General features: G+C 39.6%; 1 protein-coding gene across 1 annotated transcript; it reads right to left on the bottom strand.

Moving 5' to 3' along the window:
* Positions 1–79: 79 nt before the first annotated feature.
* On the bottom strand, positions 80–18,919 carry stx18 (syntaxin 18). Its single transcript, XM_026168479.1, has 11 exons — positions 18,673–18,919; positions 7,483–7,550; positions 6,251–6,366; positions 6,026–6,103; positions 5,838–5,904; positions 5,657–5,748; positions 3,929–4,023; positions 3,557–3,615; positions 3,200–3,269; positions 3,023–3,103; positions 80–878 (listed from the first exon to the last, which is right to left on the bottom strand). Exons 1-11 carry the CDS (start codon positions 18,823–18,825, stop codon positions 783–785), a joined length of 975 nt encoding a protein of 324 aa, XP_026024264.1. The 5' UTR covers positions 18,826–18,919; the 3' UTR covers positions 80–782.
* Between the last annotated feature and the right edge of the window lie 1,085 nt (positions 18,920–20,004).

Below are 20,004 nucleotides of genomic sequence, written 5' to 3'. Positions count from 1 at the left end.
GCTGCTGAAAACTCCCTCGGCACAGAAAATAAACACAGTTAAAAGTTCCAGTTGCTCTTGAGCTGACATCAAAGGAAAAAAATGTTCAAAGCACTTTAATGCTGTCACTGGAATCTGAGTTAATCATTATAAACAGATTAACAGAAACATCAGAAGTCAACAGCTACTTTCTCCTTAGCTGACACAAACCAAGGCAGGCAGCGGCTTCAGCTGCCTTTGATGTTATCTGCAAACCCACATAGATACGAATTATAAAAATTGTTTTATATCATGAAATATCATCATGAATTAATGAGAGAAGGTACACGTTAAATTTGCTATAAATTAGTTGAGAATCATTTGCTTTTACTTGAGTGTATCTGATGTGCCAGTACAGTTTATTCGGCTCCAATCTGCAAACCATTTTGAGCATTTAGAGTAATTTATTTTACATAAAGAACAAATCTTTTTGAATACATGGGACTGTGATGTCAAGATGCAAATACGCTCTAGTGCATAAATCGGAAGAGATTCACAGGGATCGAAATCCAGTCAAACCATTGTTACTCATGGCTGAGAAAGGCAAGATGTTAAAATACAAGTGCATTTTTATATTAAAGCTACCCTAGATAGAATCAGGGAAGAATTAAGTGCCATTTAAACTTGAGGACATAATCTCACGTTCAGTCTCGCTGTTGCCATCACTTCACTTCTCAGTTAGTTGTACAATCACTTCTGAGATTGGCATTGTGTATCAGCTTCAGGCAGTTTCTTGTTGTCCAGAGTCCATTTGGGCAGTCGTGTTAACTGTCATACCAGTCCAGGAAGAGAAGAGAAAAAGAGCACATAACGAGGAAAAAGAGGATCCATACCCTAAATCCAGCGTTGTTTTTGATAGCCTTAAAAAGAAGTAAACACAATGACATTTTACTGAGTGGAAATATAAGTCACATATATACTCACCGGTACACCTGTTCAACTGGTTGTCAATATAAATACTGAATTAGCCAATCACATTGCCGCAGCTTAATGCATTTAGACATGCAGAAGACCTGCTGAAGTTCAAGCTGAGCATCAGAATGGGGGAAAAAAGTGATTTAAGTGACTTTGAACGTGGCACGGTTGTTGATATCACTGTCCAGTGAATGGCAGTTCTCTAGGCCAAAATGCCTTGTTCATGCCAGAGGTCCAAAGAGAATGGCCAGACTGCTGTGAGCCAAAAAGAAGGCAATAACAACACAAATGACCACTTGTTACAACCAAGGTATGCAAAAGAGCATCACAGTCCACAGAGTACCTATGTTCTGATTAGAGATGGCACGATACCACTTTTTTATGTCCGATACCGATACCGATATCATAAATTTGGATATCTGCCGATACCGATATGAATCCGATATAGTGTTTTTTAATCAACAAAACTGTTTTTTTAAATATCTTGCTGCATTTTGTATAAGTTCATACTCAAGTTTAAAACAACAACTACACTAAAGCTATTCTGTTATACCTGTATACAAAAAAAACATTTCATAGTTCAGCAATACTGATCAATCTAATAAACTTAGACCTACACCATCCTCCCTATTCTGGTATTTTAAAGAGTACTTAGCGTAAATATTAAGCAACCTAACTAATAGGGTTCCAACTCCCAGCAACAACAAAAATAAATAAATAAAAAATAGGGAACCACCCCTCACACTCCACCTCATGATGCTTAATCGACGTAATCAACCTTAATTTGATGCAGTGTGAAAAAAAATGCACAGAAATCAATTCTTTTTCAAGAAATATTAAATAGATTCAACATCTTTCTTCAACAAAATTGCAGACTGCACAGATGGTACCTTCCCAAAGGAAAAAGTACTATAGCTTACTAGGGTATATATATTAGACTTAATAGTTACTATATACAGTAATTGACTTCTATTCATTTTGCATCAAATTAAAACTTTGTGTGTCAGATAATTATTTATTAAAAGCTCGACATTTTAAATGAGAATAAGAAAGAAAAGTATGTCTTTGTGCCCCCTTTTCCCAGTTAATGCCCTATCGGCCCCCCTGGCTAAACTTTGCTAGATCCGCCCCTGCACAGTTACCAGCGTCAGCTACGTAGAAAAAGAACCTGGTGTAGAAAGTAATAATAAATACATTCTAACAACAGCTTATCAAGCTTAAACGTGCTGCTGTTGTTCAGCCGCTGGTTTCCTCTTTCTGGTGCAAAGTGGGCCAAAAGCAAACAAGAGAGACAGACTCACGACAGAAAAGCCGATCAGCTGATCATTAAGCAGTTTCACGATTGAAGTAGCAGCAAGAAGAGGCAGTCGCTCCATATATCGCTTGTTAAGCTTAACGCAGGAATGCTTTACAAACATTCAGAGATGGACTTACACACTTGCTTTACTTCTCTCGGGATAACTTTGTCGGAGATGAAATGCCGGGTTGCTAGCGAAGCTCCACATGCTATCCAGACCACCGACAGGTCCCGCATGTCACAGCCGCTCTATCACGTGATGCATACTGCTCCGACTGCTAACGTTCTGAGGTGAGTTACGGCGTGTTGCAAGTTTTGTGAGGTGCTTTCGTGATATTTAATGGATCGGATTACATTTTTTATTTTTCTCCGATATCCGATCCAGTAATTTAGGTCAGTATCGGACCGATACCGATACGTAATATCGGATCGGTCCATCTCTAGTTCTGATGGCTGCTTCCAAATCCTCTCAAACTGGTTTCTCAAATATGAAAACAGGATCTGGTGACCTCCACAGTCACCAACAGAGCACTTTTAGGATGTGAAACAGGAGCATCACATCATGGATGTGGAGCTGATAAATGTGCCGCATGTGTGTGACGCTATCATGTGAACATGAAACAAAATCTTAGAGGTTTTTTTTAGCACCTTGTTGAATCTGTTGAAATTAAAGCAGTTCTGAAGGTAAAAGGGGGTCTAACACCCAGGTGTATCTAATAAAGTGACCGGAGAATGTACAGCCAATATATGTGATGCAGAGGTGTGTTTTTCCCCCAGTGCAGTAAAAGGTACCTCTCGTATATCCTCATTGCCTTCTTTGACGTTCTCTGTAGCACCAACGACGAGCTGATGAATGTTGTCTATTTCTGCTTCCTGTCATGGAGAATAAGATGGACAATAAGTCTGTGTACAACAATGCACCGTGCACTTAACAGAGTGCCTGTGTGAAACCGAAGGAACCCAGCTCACTTGTTGCAGGACTTTCTCAGCAAAGATTTCTTGAAGTCGTGAGATCTCTACCACCTTCCCTTCGATTTGCCTGGTGGGTACAAACACTGGCATGAAGCATCCAATGAAAATAATGTGGCTAGCATATATAAGCCCTTCCAGATGATGTTAGGGGAACATTTAGTGTTTAGTGATTTTTATCACAAGTGTTTCAGATCCATTTCATTTAGTTTTATTAGCCACCAGAGGACTAATCTGCAAACACTCAAATCTTTGGGTAATTTTAATCCTGTCTTGATCAACATCTAACATTTCAGCCATGCTGTTTAAAACAGACTTATCAAAAACAGAAGGGAACATACACAGATGGAGACTCACCTCACTTCATCCACCAGGCTGTTCATCTCACTGATCAACCTCTGGTTTTCCTGCTCAAACTAGACATAAACACAGTACTGAATAAATATGTATAATGCAGATGTCAAATGCTAATTTAGTGTAAATATATTTCCACTTTTATTTGCCTTATCAGGAAATCCCTGTAAGCTGCTTTTGTGATGACAAATAACAATCCAAATTAGTCTGACATTTGCTGCTCTAAATCTTTAACCCTTCAAACCTCTGGCAAAAATCAACAACGAGTTGTCCCTGTGCACCGACACGCTGTCAAAGTACAACATTAACGTTTGAAACATGCAGATCTATTCATTCATTATTCTGTATACATAAATATTTTCTAAGGTGTCAAACCATCTGAATTTCCTCTGGGGAGAGCTCATCTTCCACTCGGCTCTCCTCCCACAGGTTTACAGGGTTGTCCTGGACCTCTGATGATGCAGTCTTCTCTAAAGGGCGAAAGACAAAAGACTTTTAAAGACAACTTTAGACGTGTTACAATAAGAAACCTCTCTGAAAATATAACCTTGAGCAGTTATTATGATGGAGTTTTTTAAATGGAATATCTTCAGTTAGTTTATTATTTAGTCCATACTCCTTTATTGCCTTTGGTAAGCTATTCCAGCATTCAGTAACTTATTTTTTAGAGTGAGTGTGTTGTGAGTCCAGATGAGCTTTGAAATTGGTTCAACTGCCTTCAGGAAGCAGTCTCTTAAAGCAGTTTTCACTTTCAAATACAAATCAAGTTGACAAGATTATAATAATAAATGTCCTTTTTGACTACTGTAATTATAACTAGGGATAGGTACCGGTATCCGATGCCATTATGGCACCGGTTCTGACATAAACAGTAGTAACCAGACCGAAAAGCAGCGCACATTTCGGTGCTTTTTTTTTTCTTTCCCTGAGATGTCATACACTTTGGATTCTAGCCAATCATTTTACCTTTGCAAGGATAGTAGGCGGGCCCAGGTACGTACGTTCTTTTCGAGCTACAGATTAAAAATGCCCAAGGCGAAGCCGTCAAAAGTCTGGCTGTACTTCACAGCAAAAGATGCAAACTCAGCAGCCTGAAACAAGTGCTTTAAGGTGATACTGTGCAAAGGAGGTAACACCTGGAATCTGACGACCAACCTGGCGACGCATAGCGATTTTTTTAAAAGCCGAGAAATGCACAGAGTTAGCAACATCTCCCAAAAACCCGAAGAGGAGAGTCCTGGCCCCTAGCCCTGCCAGTGTAGCAGAAATGATGACGGATGATGATGGCAGCAGCAGCCGTTCTTCTCTGCGTGAGTAGCTTAATGTTGTCCGTGTGTAATTTACGTTGAGTAGGCTAACCACGTTATTACATTAATGCATGTAAGGTGAACTAGCAAACACCGTCGTAGTTACATGCAGTTGTCTTCTTGTTTGATGGCAGATACTCCCTTCACCCTGGCCAAAAAGGCTAAAACGACCAAAGAAAAAGTGGAAAACAGCTAAACATGAGAGGTTTAAAGTTTGTGTTTTTTCCATTGTTTAAGCACTGCTTCCAGCCAAGAGTGATACCATATATGCCCTATAGCTGCAGAAAAGGCTAACATTGTTATCTTTCTACAAAAAAACAGCTGAACATGAGAGGTTTTTGGACAAAGTGTGTGTTCTCCATTCTTTAAGCACCGGTTTGAGCACCGTTTAAGCACCGGCACTGTTTCGAAAGTACTGGTTTGACACCGGTATCGGATAAAACCTAAACGATACCCATCCCTAATTATAACATTTAATACAGTTAACTGATCCAAATAGTGCTACTTATTGCTTCCTGTCTGCCAATGTTGGCTATGGATGATGATATGAATAATACTCATACTTAACTTTCAATCTTAACTGAGATCACAAAGAATCATCATCATCATCATCATCATCATGTGCAATGACACTGTGATAAGACACCATGACATTATATATATTATATATGTTTTAAAAAAAGCTGAAATATATGAGATCACAAAAAAGTAGAAGAAGAAAGCATAATTTGGAGTCAGGTAAGTTCTAATAAAATGCAGTAGGGCTTGTCGTGACAGGCTTTGCATGTTGACTTACCAGAACTTCCCTCCTTAACGGTGTCCTCCTCTGTGGGCTCCACTTCCACTTTTTTCTCCACTGGACCGTGATGCTCTGGTACCAGTCTTGATCTGTGACCACAGAACACAATATTACATGAATCACAAGCAGTTTAAAAATGATGAGTGACAACAGGTCAGTGAGGAATGCAAATACTCACAGCCTCTTCTTGTCCACCATTCTCTTGACTCTAATTGCTCTCTGCTCAGAGTACAGCTTGCATACACCTTAAAACCAAAGATGCAAGGTATGATCAAATTGTGTCAGATGCATTATGAAAGAATTATGAAGTATTAAAACAGGTAACAGAGGACTCACTAGAAGTTCAGTAATTAGCTACAAACTCACCTTTTAGGTATGTTTCAATGAGGTCTAGCACCGCTCCCCTGTGCTCCTTTATCTGAGCTGATATCACCTGTTTTTCAGCTGAGATGACAACAATAATATATTTACAGTCAAGACTTCCTGACTTGGAAAGCATGCAGTATGAACAAGACCATATCAGCATTTCCAGATATGTTATGTTTAAATTTCCATTTAAGTTGATTTGCTGCACAGAAATAAAAGACACACCTTCATTGCGTAGCTGCTTGATGGCTTCAGAGCAGGTTCTCATAAAGATCTGAGCATCCTGGTCGATCTGGTCACGGTCATTGTCTGTCATGCGGGAAAGGTCTGATGAAATGAGACTGTAAAACACACACCAGAGCAATGAGAGTGAGCTTGAAGACTTTTACAAACATCATATTTAGTTTTACACCGACAGACATGCCGTAATGTGAATAGTTTCAAGTTGAGAAAGCACTTGTCCAAATACTCCTTCCCTCATTTCCACGCGCAGCTTTAAACAGTGTACTCCAAATTTGTCCTAAGTGAGCATCATGTTAAGCATCCCATCATGCAATGCATACTTTGCGGGGGGAAACCTAAGGAAGCAAGGCAGTAAGCAAGCTAAAGTCTGTATTTTGCTTTAGCTAGGTGTTTTAAACTTTAAAAAGTAAATATGACAATCCACATTTGAGTCTTTTCCCTTTGTATTATTAGTTTGTGGGTGGCTGTCCAGGAAATAGAGATGTCACTTGACAACAAATAATTGATAATAATTACAAGATTTGAAGCTGAACAAGCCATCCATTGAAGGACTTTAGTTTCATTACCATTACATCATGTTATAACATCAGTGTAAATAAATCAGTTATCAACTATAGGTCACAATTACTCTGAGGACTAAGAGGTTAACAGGAAATCTGGAAGATAGTAACAGCTATGGGAAAAGCTGAATGTATACAAGACCTGCAAACATATCAGTGGACAGTCCCATCACTAAATACTACCACACTCAACCCACTGACATGTCTAATGCTTAGTTAATGTTTTCTTTTGAGGTTTCATCAACAACTCGTTCCCAACAGTGGCTACTCACGCACGCACGCGCACACACACACACACGCACACACACACACACACACAACGCAGAGGGGCCTTGGAGAGAGGAAGGCCTGGATTAGTCCCTGGGTGTGATTTGCTCTACACTTGGTTGCAGCTCAATTATTCCAGACAATTAGACTGGAGTCTGCCTCTACAGACCACCCGACTCGCTGCTGACCTTGTGCCAGAAGGCAGCCCCTGTAGCTCGCGCACAGACACTCACGCACGCTGAAAATAACCCTGACTCCTGACCTTCTCTGAATTTTGTCAGAATTAAAGCGTTTGTGCCCTCATCAGCTTTCCCTGCAGCCTTGAAGGGTTTTGCCGTTGCTGTTGTTGATTGTGGTGGATTACTGTGACTGTTTGGAGAAGCTTACCTTCCGGCGCTCACATAATCTTTTCTGTGCTGTAGCAGAAAGTCTTTGAGCTTGGTGATGTTCGTGATCTGCCAAGATAAAGTGAGAAGTAGCATTACTCGACCCCATCACCATCATGTCAACAAGTCTTTAAATACGCAGTTGCACCTTCAAATATGTTAATTTTGGTCAACATTGTTTTTTTTTCCAGACATGTATGAGGAAACTATTTTCTCCCAGCTACATTCCAACAGAGCCAGAGTAAATGCATAATTTTACATTTATTGGAAGTGACAGGAAACCAGTGTCCTTCTATCTCTGTGAATTCTCAATATTTACTTATGACAATTCATCAACTCCAGGACATACAAAAATCAAACCAGCAATTTGCCCGTCAAACAGCTCTCATAAATAAAACCAAGGGCTTACAGAGCATACAGAGCACTGACAGAGCCATTTCCAATAAGCTTTAAATTTATGATCTGTTGCTATTTATCACAGAGAGAAAGTCCAGGAGTGTGTGTGTGTGCAAAGGGAAACCAGAGGAAACTTGGTTCAATCCAATATTTGCTCGTGTAATTCAGTCAAATATTAAAAAAGACCAAATTGCTTCCCTGTCCACAGACTTCTGCTGGCAGGCTACAAGAGGGTGTGAAAGCACACACAGCAGGCTCTGTTGGATCCACAAGAAGACAGAACTGAGACAGGCGCAGGACTGAAAAATGACACAATGAGTTTGACTGTGACAGCGAGCACAGAGCGTGGGGGATTATTTTGATAGCATAACGACGCTGTCTTCAGCCTTCACTTTTTCACGCTAACAGCCTCAATTATCAAATTGCTTTGGCTGTAAAGAGTAACCTGGCACCAGTCGTCTAATAATGTCTCTAAACATTCATTCCTAGCGTCACAGTGACTTAAAGCGGTGTTTTATTTGAGCTGACGTTTGAAAAATGACTCGTTTGTCAGGGCATAAAGAAGGTGTTGTGATAAACAGAGCCGAGCAATTTGTTAGAAACCCAGAAGTCCTTCTCTGGTTTAGAGGGTGACGTACGACACTGCTGTGGGGGGCATGCTAACGCAGGCAAGGACAAGGCAGGCTGACCCCCGCTAATAATACAATTATTTGTGAGGTCAGGAGTTAATTGATGTTCAGTGCAGTTGAGCTTGGAGGGTTCAGGGAGAACAGAACCGTACTTATAGTTTAAAGTCATTCAGATCAGCATTCGTTACTAGTTTAGAGCCTATTCAAAACATGCCTGTTTGAAATTGGCTCTAGTAAATCTCTAGTTTTACTGTTGCAGCATTCTCAATCAATCACTGACCAACCATAATTATGACTGTACACACTTAAAGTCTAGAAAATATCGCATGGGAGCAGACGGCAATAATGTTTGGGTGAGCATCATCGTGTCATGTGACATTTTATGATGCAACTCATTCAGTATTATATCTGTAATCAAACTTTAATGTTACATCATAAATGTATATTATTTTAATATATTGTTCATTTGACATGATTATAATGTCTAAATATGACATCTAAAAATGTTTTTAATATTATTACAACCACTCTTGTTCGGTAAATTTGACAGTATCTTGACTACCAAACAAAAGACCTATGATTAAAACACAGGTGTTTGTCAGTTATCACAATAATAACAGACCTTTTTTCAGATGCCTGATCAGAATAATATTGAAGCACAACTTCAAAAGGACTCCTGTGACACTGTTATATTAATCTGCATATGTAACAGTCGGCGCTTCCCTTAACTGACAAATCAGTGCTTTCACTTGACTTAAAATCCTTAACACATTCTGAATTCACCTCATCTCTGGAGCTAACGCAGTTAATATGACCACTGTTAAAACAAATACAAAAAATACAATATAAAATGGCCCACGACAATGTTAAGACGATGCATGGAGAGGAAAAAGGTAAAAATCCCTTTTTAGGCAACTACTACAAACAGAATACACTCAGTACCTTGACAGTTGTAGTATATAATGCTTAAGTGAGGACAGGATGATGTCTTGTTAATAGCTGCACTGGCATAATAAGCCATTTGCAATGCACCACACTGTTGACCGTGTTTCTGAAACATTCCCACACTGTAGAGGTTCATGAGCAATCCTTCCAGCTTGCTGTTTGGAGGGTATTAATTGGACACAGCCATCTTTGCAACACAGTCTTATTGCAACCATTTAGATGAATTATATTAATGACATGAAGTAGTACGTAGAGTCACGGACTGCTCTTTGAAGTTAATCAAACACATGCAAAGAATCCTTCATATAATTAAAATCTAGCATGTCAGTGAATAAGACTGGTTATCATTGTAACAACCTTTATAAGTTTTTTATAGCTTTGAACTGCAAACAAGCTTGGAAACAACATCTTACAGCAAAAATTGGACTGTTTGGTTTTTGTTTTTTTAATTAAAAGTTGCTTTGTGTTGTTGCTGTAACATTTCAACTCGTTCGTTGTGGTTTAGAGTCTTTTGGTATGATTTTGTGAGGAACAAATAAAGTGAAATGTTATGTCTAAGTTCCTAAATGAAACACAGAGATATTTATGTAATCTAGACTTGAAATTAGAAAATATAAACTCCTCCACACCAAGAACGATTTGGCTTGTCTTTACTATAAACTGTTTCCTGCTTGCAATTAACACTCGGTTTCAGCTTTGTACAAAGTTTATCTGACTACAAACCTCTACTCGTGGTACTACACCTTTTTCACCAGCAGGCAGTGCTAAGCCCAAAGCACTGGAACACAGTGGAAGGTCTGTGTGTGTGTGTGTGTGTGTGTGTGTGTGTGTGTGTGTGTGTGTGTGTGTGTGTGTGTCTGTTGTGTGTTGTGGGGGTGCTGGGGAGTGTCAAAGACTGCTGCTCTGGGGGTTGAGCTGCCTCCTGTGTGTATACATTGGAGCTTGGATTCCCAGCACAACCTCAAGGGTTTGCAGGGGGTCAGAGGGATCAATTGCTCTTGTAACGTAAGACCTTAAAGAGCAAGTAATTCCTGAACAATGAGGAAGGGGGTGGCCTTGTGCATGCGGCTCACCACATATGTGTATGCATAGGTACGCGTGAACGTGTGTGTGAGTGTAACGTGTAGCTGCCGCAGGTGTGTGTGAGGCAGAGCTCGCAGGGAAGGCAAGAGGAGACAGTCTGCCGGGCTATATCTAATCTCGTCATCATCAAAGACCCCCACTTTACCTCCTCACTTTCTCCTTCCCCTTGGTTCCCTCCAGCTCTGACTGAGCCCAAACAAACCATCAGGGGGGATTATTATGAGGAAGAAAAGAGAAAAGGCTTAGCTAGCAGATTTTCTAAAGAGCCTGGATAGCTCTTTGTTTTGTTTAATCCAGGTAACTGACAGAATTTGATGATGACTGCCCTGCTTTGGTTCAAGTTCCTGTGTGTCCTGACTGTGGGCTATCCATACTGACGCCACGTTATGTTGTGTTTAGGAATGTGGCCCTGATGCAGAGAGGATGCTTCAGAGGAGAACGCTGAGCCACATGTTGACTCTATTATCATGTTTATGTCTGACTCTCTAATGGGCTGAGTTTTGTCTTCTCATGTCTATTCACAGTTAGGAAGCTTTAGCCAGCTCTATAAACAAACAAGGAGTAATCAAAGAAAGCTTTTAAGAATATTTACCAACTGGGTCCTCGACCCTTTTAATATGTGCTAAAGTTGTATTAATCTGTCACGAGTTTAACCGGCCAATTCACTTCGATACAAAGATGTGGAAAGCAGCGCTTGCATGCAGTCTCGGTGCTTCTTCATCTACTGTCACACAGGTCAGATCAAGGATGGATTTGAAAAGTGACGGAGAGTCTGAATCATATATTAGAGATTTTCAAATACTGAGGAATATCAGCCAATGTATAGTCTGCGGTAAAGAGTACAAAGCTGAAATGACCACATTACCGCTATTGTATTTTACAACTGTGTCACATTTCTCCCCTTCAAGACAGATGGAAAGCATTCAGCAATCATCTCTGTTCAATCACAACTTGTAACGGTCCTGCTGCTGGAGCTTAGTGAGACGGACTGAGTCAGTGGCAAAACTATTGAGGAAGGTTTACAGCCTGCCTAAACCGATTTCAAGCATGCATTCAAAGCCATCATATCTTAATAATCAATTTCATATGAAACAGATGTGAAGGGCGGGGCTGTAACGTTTCACTAAAACACAAATGGACAACACGGGACAAAAAATTAATTAATAAACAAAAGGCAAAGCTGGCAGCTGAAGAGAAGGTGACGTTAAGCATGTGAGATAAACAGAACTGTTTTTAAAAAAGGACACCACATAATATAATAGATACATACAGTATCTACCATTAGATTCAAAATATTGTTGTGTAAGTATTTGTATTTACTGATATTCCTTAGAGAGCATACTTAATCACGTTTTGTGATTATTTCAGCATGTTTTTGAATTGAATCTCTTTTGTTTACTTAAGTCCGGTCAAGTTGCCTTGGTTGGACTGACGCAAACCTGTGTCTGTTTTTCAGAACTGCCAAAATATTATCACAGCGAACTGGAATTATGGTTTGCAAGTCCACGTGTTTGTTTCAGCCCAGGAGGAAATCTTATATTACACTTTATTAATGTTCAATATTCATATACAATATAATGCAAACAGTACTGCACACAGTGGGTCATAGAAGAGTAAGAAACGTACTGTCCACATTGGCATCCCCTGGTGAAACAAGTAAATAAAAGAAAGCTCACCCCTGCTTAGGACAGCAGGATACACATGCTGAAATCCTGACAACAAAAGGTAATAAATCAGCAAAATCACTAGCTCTATAACTTAGATGTACTTAATGAGCATCTCCTGCCAACCTGGTATCAGTTGTCATGGTCATTATAATAAATACGTTTTTTCCCCTGCATACAGTAGCACTGAAAACACCTAAAAAGTACCAGAAATGCAATTTCAGAGTAAGTGACACTGCAACTTTCCTTCAGTGTATTATACATCACTGAATTGATATAATTCACTTCCAAAAAAGAACCAAAAACAAAACCACTTGAGTTAAACTTTAGTTTCAAAAACACGAGCAAGAAAAAGACATAATCTATAAAGACAGAAAACACTTCAGTGATTTAATAAAGCAAAGTAATTTGCGGAGTGCATGGAAAATCTAGACGTTTGATTCGAGTCAGATTCTCACAGTACTGGAAAACTCAAACCTACTTGAGTCTTTACCTCTAAGACAGTAAACAAACTCGTCTTTTGACCTTTGCTTTAAAAACAAAACTGAAACAGTATCATCTGCTTTAGTTTTATTTTGTGCATTCAGTATCAATGTGAAATGACAACAAATAATGAATACCCCATGACTTATTTCCACATTTTATCCTGTAACAAAAGGCCCAATTGTATTCTTTATAGTTGTCATTTGCTTAAACAGATAAGTACACATCTGTTGGAGTTTCATGGCTCGGATTTTAGTGTTAAGAGTGGTGAATGCAGTCTGCTGTCATTAGTATTGGGAAATCGCAACATTTGCCTAATGATAATGCCGTAAGACAGTATTTAAAGTATCCACAGCTGCTGCTTGTTCATCTCTAACAATCGTGTCTACAGAAAAGCAATGACTGCCTCATGACTTAGAGCTTGTCATGCATCTGTAAAACTGCTTTTAACCACTTTTTGCTCGTTAGTTTCATTTTCATGAGTCCTTCCAAACCTTTTGTTGCGTGCAGTAAAACAAAGATCACGATCCTGCTCAGGGCTGACAGCAGATGCCTCAAAATTCAATTTGCCTGGCTTTCATGGGAAAACAGTGCAGAGATTAGGCCAACTGGTAAAAGAGACCATTTAGCAGCACTGTTCATCTGAGCGTGATCCCTGCAAATCGCTCAGCATAGACTTGGCTTAGGCAGCTATATGAGACCGCGTTTTACCTTTTGTGTTGTACTTTGGTAACGTGATGAGCAGAAGCATAATATAAAATTACTGACTGCAAACTTGCAAAATGTGGCTAAATAAGGCGCTACCATTGCTTTAGTACATATTATGTACAATATCAATTCTTTTATTTTTCACTGATCTGGCTTTTGGGCTTTTTAACATCCCTATGATAAATGTTTTACCTTTCTTTGACTGCCAATTACTTTTACTTCTACAAAGACTGTGGGGGGGGGGGGGGGGGGGGGGGGCATACTTGTGCACCACATTCCCTAAACAACTCATAAATGTCATGTAACATCTGCTGCTGTGGCTGTACACCATCTGTATGTGATCCGTTAAGCACAAGAAGAAATGTGCAAATTCATTCCAGTTTCATCTGAAGCAAAACACCCACAGGCTCTTAAACACATCTCTAACGATTATTTCAACTTTGATCGGCGACTCTGACCTTTGCAAGTTCACTGATCCTCTTTAACGTCCCGGTGTGATACAAGGTGATAATTTTAACTTCACTTTCACAATGGTTTAGCTTGATTTAGTTTATAACATCTCAAACATAAAATGAAATTTCAATTGTTTAAAAAAAAAGAAAACACACTGGAGTTGGAAACTTAACCATCGTCGAAAAATTCAGACTAAATGTTACGAAAATACTAGAGCATACCATTTCACTGTAAAGTTTTCACAGCGAAGAGCCCCTCTAACAACACAACATCATTTTAAGAGCTGGCCCACTTTTCAGTGTTTCAAAGAAAACAGTGTGAGAAGGAGCCAATTTTGGAATACCAATACTGAACGCAGAGTGGGGAGCCAAGCGCTATTTTCTACACCCAATTTGACAATTTTAGAGTGACCTTCCCCATTTAAACTCGAGAAGGGTAGCATGCTGCGGAGAGCGACGAGGTGAGCGGTGAAACGGAGATCACAGCGCCCAAAACCAACCCCTATGAGGTAAAAGATTCCCCTTACCAAACCCCACCCTGCAAACACTGGCCCTCTTATTAGTCAATCAAACCCTTCTTGAATCGACTTGAAAGTAGCTACATTTCCTTTCTCATTGTGTTGACTTTTGAGTGGAAAAAGAAAAAAGTCTCAGAGGTCCACTGTGTATTTGTCAACTTTGATGTTTTCTTTCTATTTTTGCGAAGCTTCAATGGGAATTTAGGAGGGAGAGTTAGCGGGAGAGTTATGCATGTCTTGAAGGGCACCCACATCTGTTGTGCATTAGGTGCCGGCCGTCAACATTGTTACTGGGGACCTAATTTAATATTTTCTCTGTTTTGATCTTCCACCTTTAATCACTGGCTCTTGGGAGGATCAGCTTTCCCCAGAAATTGTTTGAGAGCCGAAAGAAAATGTTATTGCAGCATGTTTATGGAATCATACATGGGAAGAGGCGACCTGCATAAAAATGACTGCCTATGTGATGCCGAATAGAGACAGAAAAGGATAGCTGAGCCGGGGAGACGTGGGTGAAAACCGCGACATAACTGTAAGCAGTCAGGACATTCCAAGCTCACATTTTCAATTTCGGCAAAAACGGCTTCACTGAGATGGTCGGAGATGATATCTGCAATGCGAAGGAGACAGCAGTAGGGGGGGAGGAGAGCAGGGTGCAGCCACCACAGGATAGGTTTGGGTTTCTCTTGAATAAGCAGCAGTGCCTTTATTAAACCACCATTTCTAATATCCATGTAACAGAACATAACAAAAACCTGGTTGTGCAGAGCTGCAGCAAATGGGCTCATGTTTGCCTCGGGCTGATGGCTGAAGACATCGGGTACAACTAGAGCTGGGCGATAGAACGATAACGATATGTATCGCGATATAACTTTTACTCGATAGAGAAATTAAGCTATCGCGATAGACCTCGCCGCTCTTGTCCTCTTAAAAAAAAGAAGAAGAAAAGAACAGCCAATCCAAACTAAGTAGCGCAGAGCCGAACCAATCACAGCCGCAGCGTCACGTCGCGTGACTTGTTACGTACAGCACAAGTGCCAAGCCGCACGTGTGTTTGTTTGGGAAGCAGCCAGCGGGTAATGGAGGAAATGAGTGTGCCGACTAGAAAAATCAACCGAGCGTGACCGAAGAGAAAACAGATGATGGTTCCAACGCCGGAGAGATTGTCGAACGGAAGAGCCATAGAAGTTCCATAGTGTGAAGGTATTTCGGCTATTTCAAGTCTGACAAAAAACAGAGTAGCATGCACTGTAAATTGTGCCAAAAGCAAGTCTGGAAATACAATAAACTGGTGCATGCGTGACACTGTGCGTCACGTTATTGTTTCGGTGAAATGAATTTCTACAATACTGTTACTGTTAATTCTACTCTCTGCAGTGTTTAAATGCTTACATATACACACAGTTACTGTCCCTCCACACATACGACTCGGTTCTGCTTCTATGCCCCAGCTTTGTTTACTTTTACCCACCGAGGCTTCTAGACTTCTGATTGGCCAACATTTCTGCACGGTTAGGAATCTAGCGCCACCTGCTGCTTTGGCATGTTCATAGCAGCGTTTTCCTTCATTTTTGCCTTTATGTGTGGACGGGATTATTTTTTAAAACGAAAACGGAAAATCTCCGTTTTCAAAAATACCCGTGTACGCGTGGACGTGGACAGTCTCTGACTGGAAGCGCTAATTCGTCATTCGGCTTTTGTCAGACTAAAGTAACTGTTAAAACTGTTTGAAAAGCTAAGCTATACAACAAGGAGAGATTGAGAATTTCCTTTTAGTTCTCAGTTTATTTGATATTGACAAAAGTTAGTCAGTTTTGTCTGTTCTTCTGTAAAACAAACTAAGATTTATTTTTAGAATTAATATTTTGTTTCTAAGTGGAATTGACAATTTAGTCTGTTTCGTTTGTCCTATTTTGAAACTTAAACGCTTTAGCGGCTGCCTTTTGTGTAGTTTGCAATATTTGCCTTTATTTATCTGAAAAAGTCTCATGTTCCTTAAGTACATCTACCCTGTTGAACTTATTATGGGAAATAAATATTTAAATAAAAACAAGCTGCTGATTATTTCACATTTTACTTGTGAGCAACGGCACATTTAAATCTTACAAATATAGTTATTTGGCTTATATCGTGATAGATATCGTTATCGCCTGAAATGAAAAAAACATATCGTGATATGAAAAAATCTCATATCGCCCAGCTCTAGGTACAACTTAAAGCCCTGACTCCCCTTGGGATACGTAAAGTGGTTCTTCAAGGTACCTTTGAAGAGGTTTGTTTTTGAGATATTCATGTCAGGCCAAAGTGTAGCAGTAGACGTACAAGCAACATGTACACTGCTAGATCTTGTACCGTCAACCATAGAGGATGGGTCTGTATTTCAGCGGAAAAAGATAATTTAAGATGTTTTTCATGACATTTCCTGAATCAACACAATGTCTCATAAAATGAGATCCAAAACTGTTTTCCCCAATATATTTAGTCTTATGTGAAATTCTACAAATAAATTTATATTATTACAGTATTAGAGGAGATGAAGTCTAAATTCCATTACTGACAGTGTATTAAAAAGCTAGCATTTTTCAGTGAGACCAAGGTCATTTTAACTGGCTATTACCAGAAAACTAAGAAAGGAAGAAATGAAAACATACTTCTTCAGTTGTGTAGCTATTCATATTTATATGGTTTCTGAAAAAATAACCATATCAACTGCTGATCCAAGCGTGTAAAATTTTTTCTGAATATCAGTTGTTGGGGAAAATACATATATATATTTTATGTGACACTTTTGTCCTTGAGTGATTGTTTTCATGAGAATTTGGTCAGATATGAGAATATAGACTGGGAGACTGCACACCAGCAGCTATGAAACAACATTTCTGACTTATTTCTCTCCCTATGATGCCCACACCTATCAATCTGTGCCAAGAATGTTTTATATGAAGTGGCGTATGCACTTATAATATGCACTTATAATAACGGCATACTCCAACAAATACAGTTATTATAATAATAACCAGGAATTGTAAAACACAGTTGAGCACACATGTAGCAAGCCTGGACATCCCCAGATAACTTTAATGAGTGAATATTGTATCTGTAAAAGTTGTAGATTACCAAAGTATATAAGGGCATAAAAGCATTTCATTAACATCGATGGGATATTCTTCTTCTTCTTCTTCTTTCAGCTGCCTTTACAAAATACCATAGCAGATAATTTGCCTCTATTTCACCCTATCCCTAGCACCCTCCTTTATCACAAAAACCCTCTGCATGTGCTCCTTCACTACATCCATGAGTCTCCTCTTAGGTGTTCCTCTCTTCCTCCTGCCTGGCACCTCCACGTTCAGCATCCTTTGCCTAGTGTATTTTCTCTTCCGACTGTGCATATACCCAAGCCATCTCATCCTTACCTATTTAACTTTGCCTCCACACTGCTCAACCCGAGCTGCCCCTCTGATGCGTTTGTTTCTAATTTCGTCCATCCTGGTGACTCCCAGTGAAGATCTTAACATCTTCAGTTCAGCCTCCGGTCGTTTTTGTCAGTGCCACCACCTCCAAGCCATACATCATAAAAGGTCTAGTCTTGCAAACCTTCCCTTTCCCTCTTGGTGCTATCCTTCTCTCACAAATCACCCCTGACATTGCCTCAACCTTCTTCACCCTGTCTGCAAACTCTTTTTCACACCTCTTATGCATTATCCGTTGCTTTGGATGGTTGACCCCAGATATCTAAACTACTCAAACTTCAGTACCTCTGCTCCTTGCAGCTTCACTGTTACACCTGTCTCCCTCTCATTCACACAAATGTATTCTGTCTTGCTTCTACTGACTTTCATCTTCTCTCAAAGCATACCTGCACATCTCCAGGCTCTATTTCACCTGCTCCCTACTCTCAGTACAGATCCTCAAAGCCTTCAACAAACGATTAACTGGCCACTTATTGTATTAGTCAAAATCACAACCTTTATATTTCAAATCTCAACGTATCATAATATTATCTATTCTATGACAAATTTGGAACATAATTTGCATATATTCAATATAAATTTTAAAAAATCTAATCCAGTTTAAGTTCATGCTGCATTTAGCAAAGTTATAGTCTGCAAATGTTGACAGAACACCGGCTAACCACGAACAGCGCCAACACACCAAAGGAAACAGAAGTGGTAAGCATCGTATATGCACTGTATTTCACTGGCTGCTGTTGCTCCTACAAAGTAGTAGTAAGTTTAGAAGCTGCCATTAAACGTAAAGCACTTTGGCCACTGTGCTAGCAAAGTTAGCTAACGCTAGCCTGGATGAACACTCACCACTTCTTTCGCCCTCGGTGAGAAGCCACTCTTCGGTCTACTTCTCTTGAAAATTTCATCTTTGGTCGAGTCGAAGCCAATCCCTATGGCTTTGTTCCTGGTTTTGACCGTCTTAACGCTGGCTTTGAAAAGTAACGTGATATCAACAGCCATGTCTGAGCAGCTGCAGCCGACTGCTCACCGCTGTAAACAAACTGACACGTCACCCGATGAGGACGTCATCTTCGTGGGACGCGCTGGATTTCTCCTGTAATACGGGTACGAAAGCGTTACGTTTAACCTTAAATATTTCATCAGTATTTATTTATTATAAGTAATATTCACATCATAATAATTGAATTCTGCTACAGTCCGATCGTATATTTAAAGACCGGTCGCTTAGAATCAACTCTTGTAGGGAAAATCTTAAAATATCTTTAATTTAAAAAAAAATATCTATTAATATTTTAACTGAAACCTTCGGTCTGAAAGCATTAACTTGAAGCCTTTACCTGTATGTGCCAAATTTGGGAAACGACAGTCCAAACCATAAATTCTGCCATCCCACAGGTCAATTGTACAGTTTCAGACTGCAACAAAAATGGGAAAATCTGACTGCAAATACAAGGGAGGAGATCAAACGACAGAAATACACAGAGGTAAAGGTGAGGAAAATCAAGTTGAAGCAAAATTTATAGGATAGTGAAAAACAAGGAAAAAGCATTTAAACATAGAGAGACAAAATAGGGATTATGCATCATTAATTATTTAATAAACTCGTTATATTTATCAATAAATAATGCAAGCAATGATTCTTTGTTAACAGATAAAAGCCTGTCCATTGAGCAGTTCATTACAGAGACCTGAACAGTTATTTCTGTAATGAACCTCTGAGACTGCTGCAACAAGAGAGAGACGACTCTTTAGCCCCACAGAAACTCTTAATTTATCAAATCAGAACGAGTTTTGGGGATTATTTACTAAAAGTTTTCTGAAAGATTGCCCATTCATTTCAAATTTAAAATAACATTTATCGGATAAATTAATGGATAAAAGTTTTTATTCGTGCTGCATTTGAGATGAAAATATTCCCACAATAGATGAAGGATTCCCAAACAAGAAGCAGCTGACACAGCGACAGCTCCCCACATATACGAATCTCTGCAGCATAACCAAAGATGGCATTTAGTAATGTAGCTAAATCATTGGCAGTGCAGTTGAGAACGCCACATGCTACTGACATTACCGACTCTAGTGAACATCTGGATAACATTTTACTTCTCTATCACCAGCCTACTGCACAATCAACAAATTAAACTATACAGTTTATCGTTTTAAATGTGTAGTGTTTTC

The sequence above is a fragment of the Astatotilapia calliptera genome, chromosome 5 (genome assembly GCF_900246225.1).
Source record: "Astatotilapia calliptera chromosome 5, fAstCal1.2, whole genome shotgun sequence".
Lineage (NCBI taxonomy): Eukaryota > Metazoa > Chordata > Actinopteri > Cichliformes > Cichlidae > Astatotilapia > Astatotilapia calliptera.
This window is presented reverse-complemented; position numbering and strand designations above follow the sequence as displayed.

Bases quoted from the DNA above. Each gene is read 5' to 3' on its own strand.
- stx18 (XM_026168479.1), bottom strand. From the start codon at position 18,825: ATGGCTGTTGATATCACGTTACTTTTCAAAGCCAGCGTTAAGACGGTC. The intron at 6,104-6,250 runs GTGTGTCTTTTA...TTGTCATCTCAG, and splicing joins CAAGCAGCTACGCAATGAAG to CTGAAAAACAGGTGATATCA. The intron at 5,749-5,837 runs GTGAGTATTTGC...CTGTGGTCACAG, and splicing joins ATGGTGGACAAGAAGAGGCT to ATCAAGACTGGTACCAGAGC.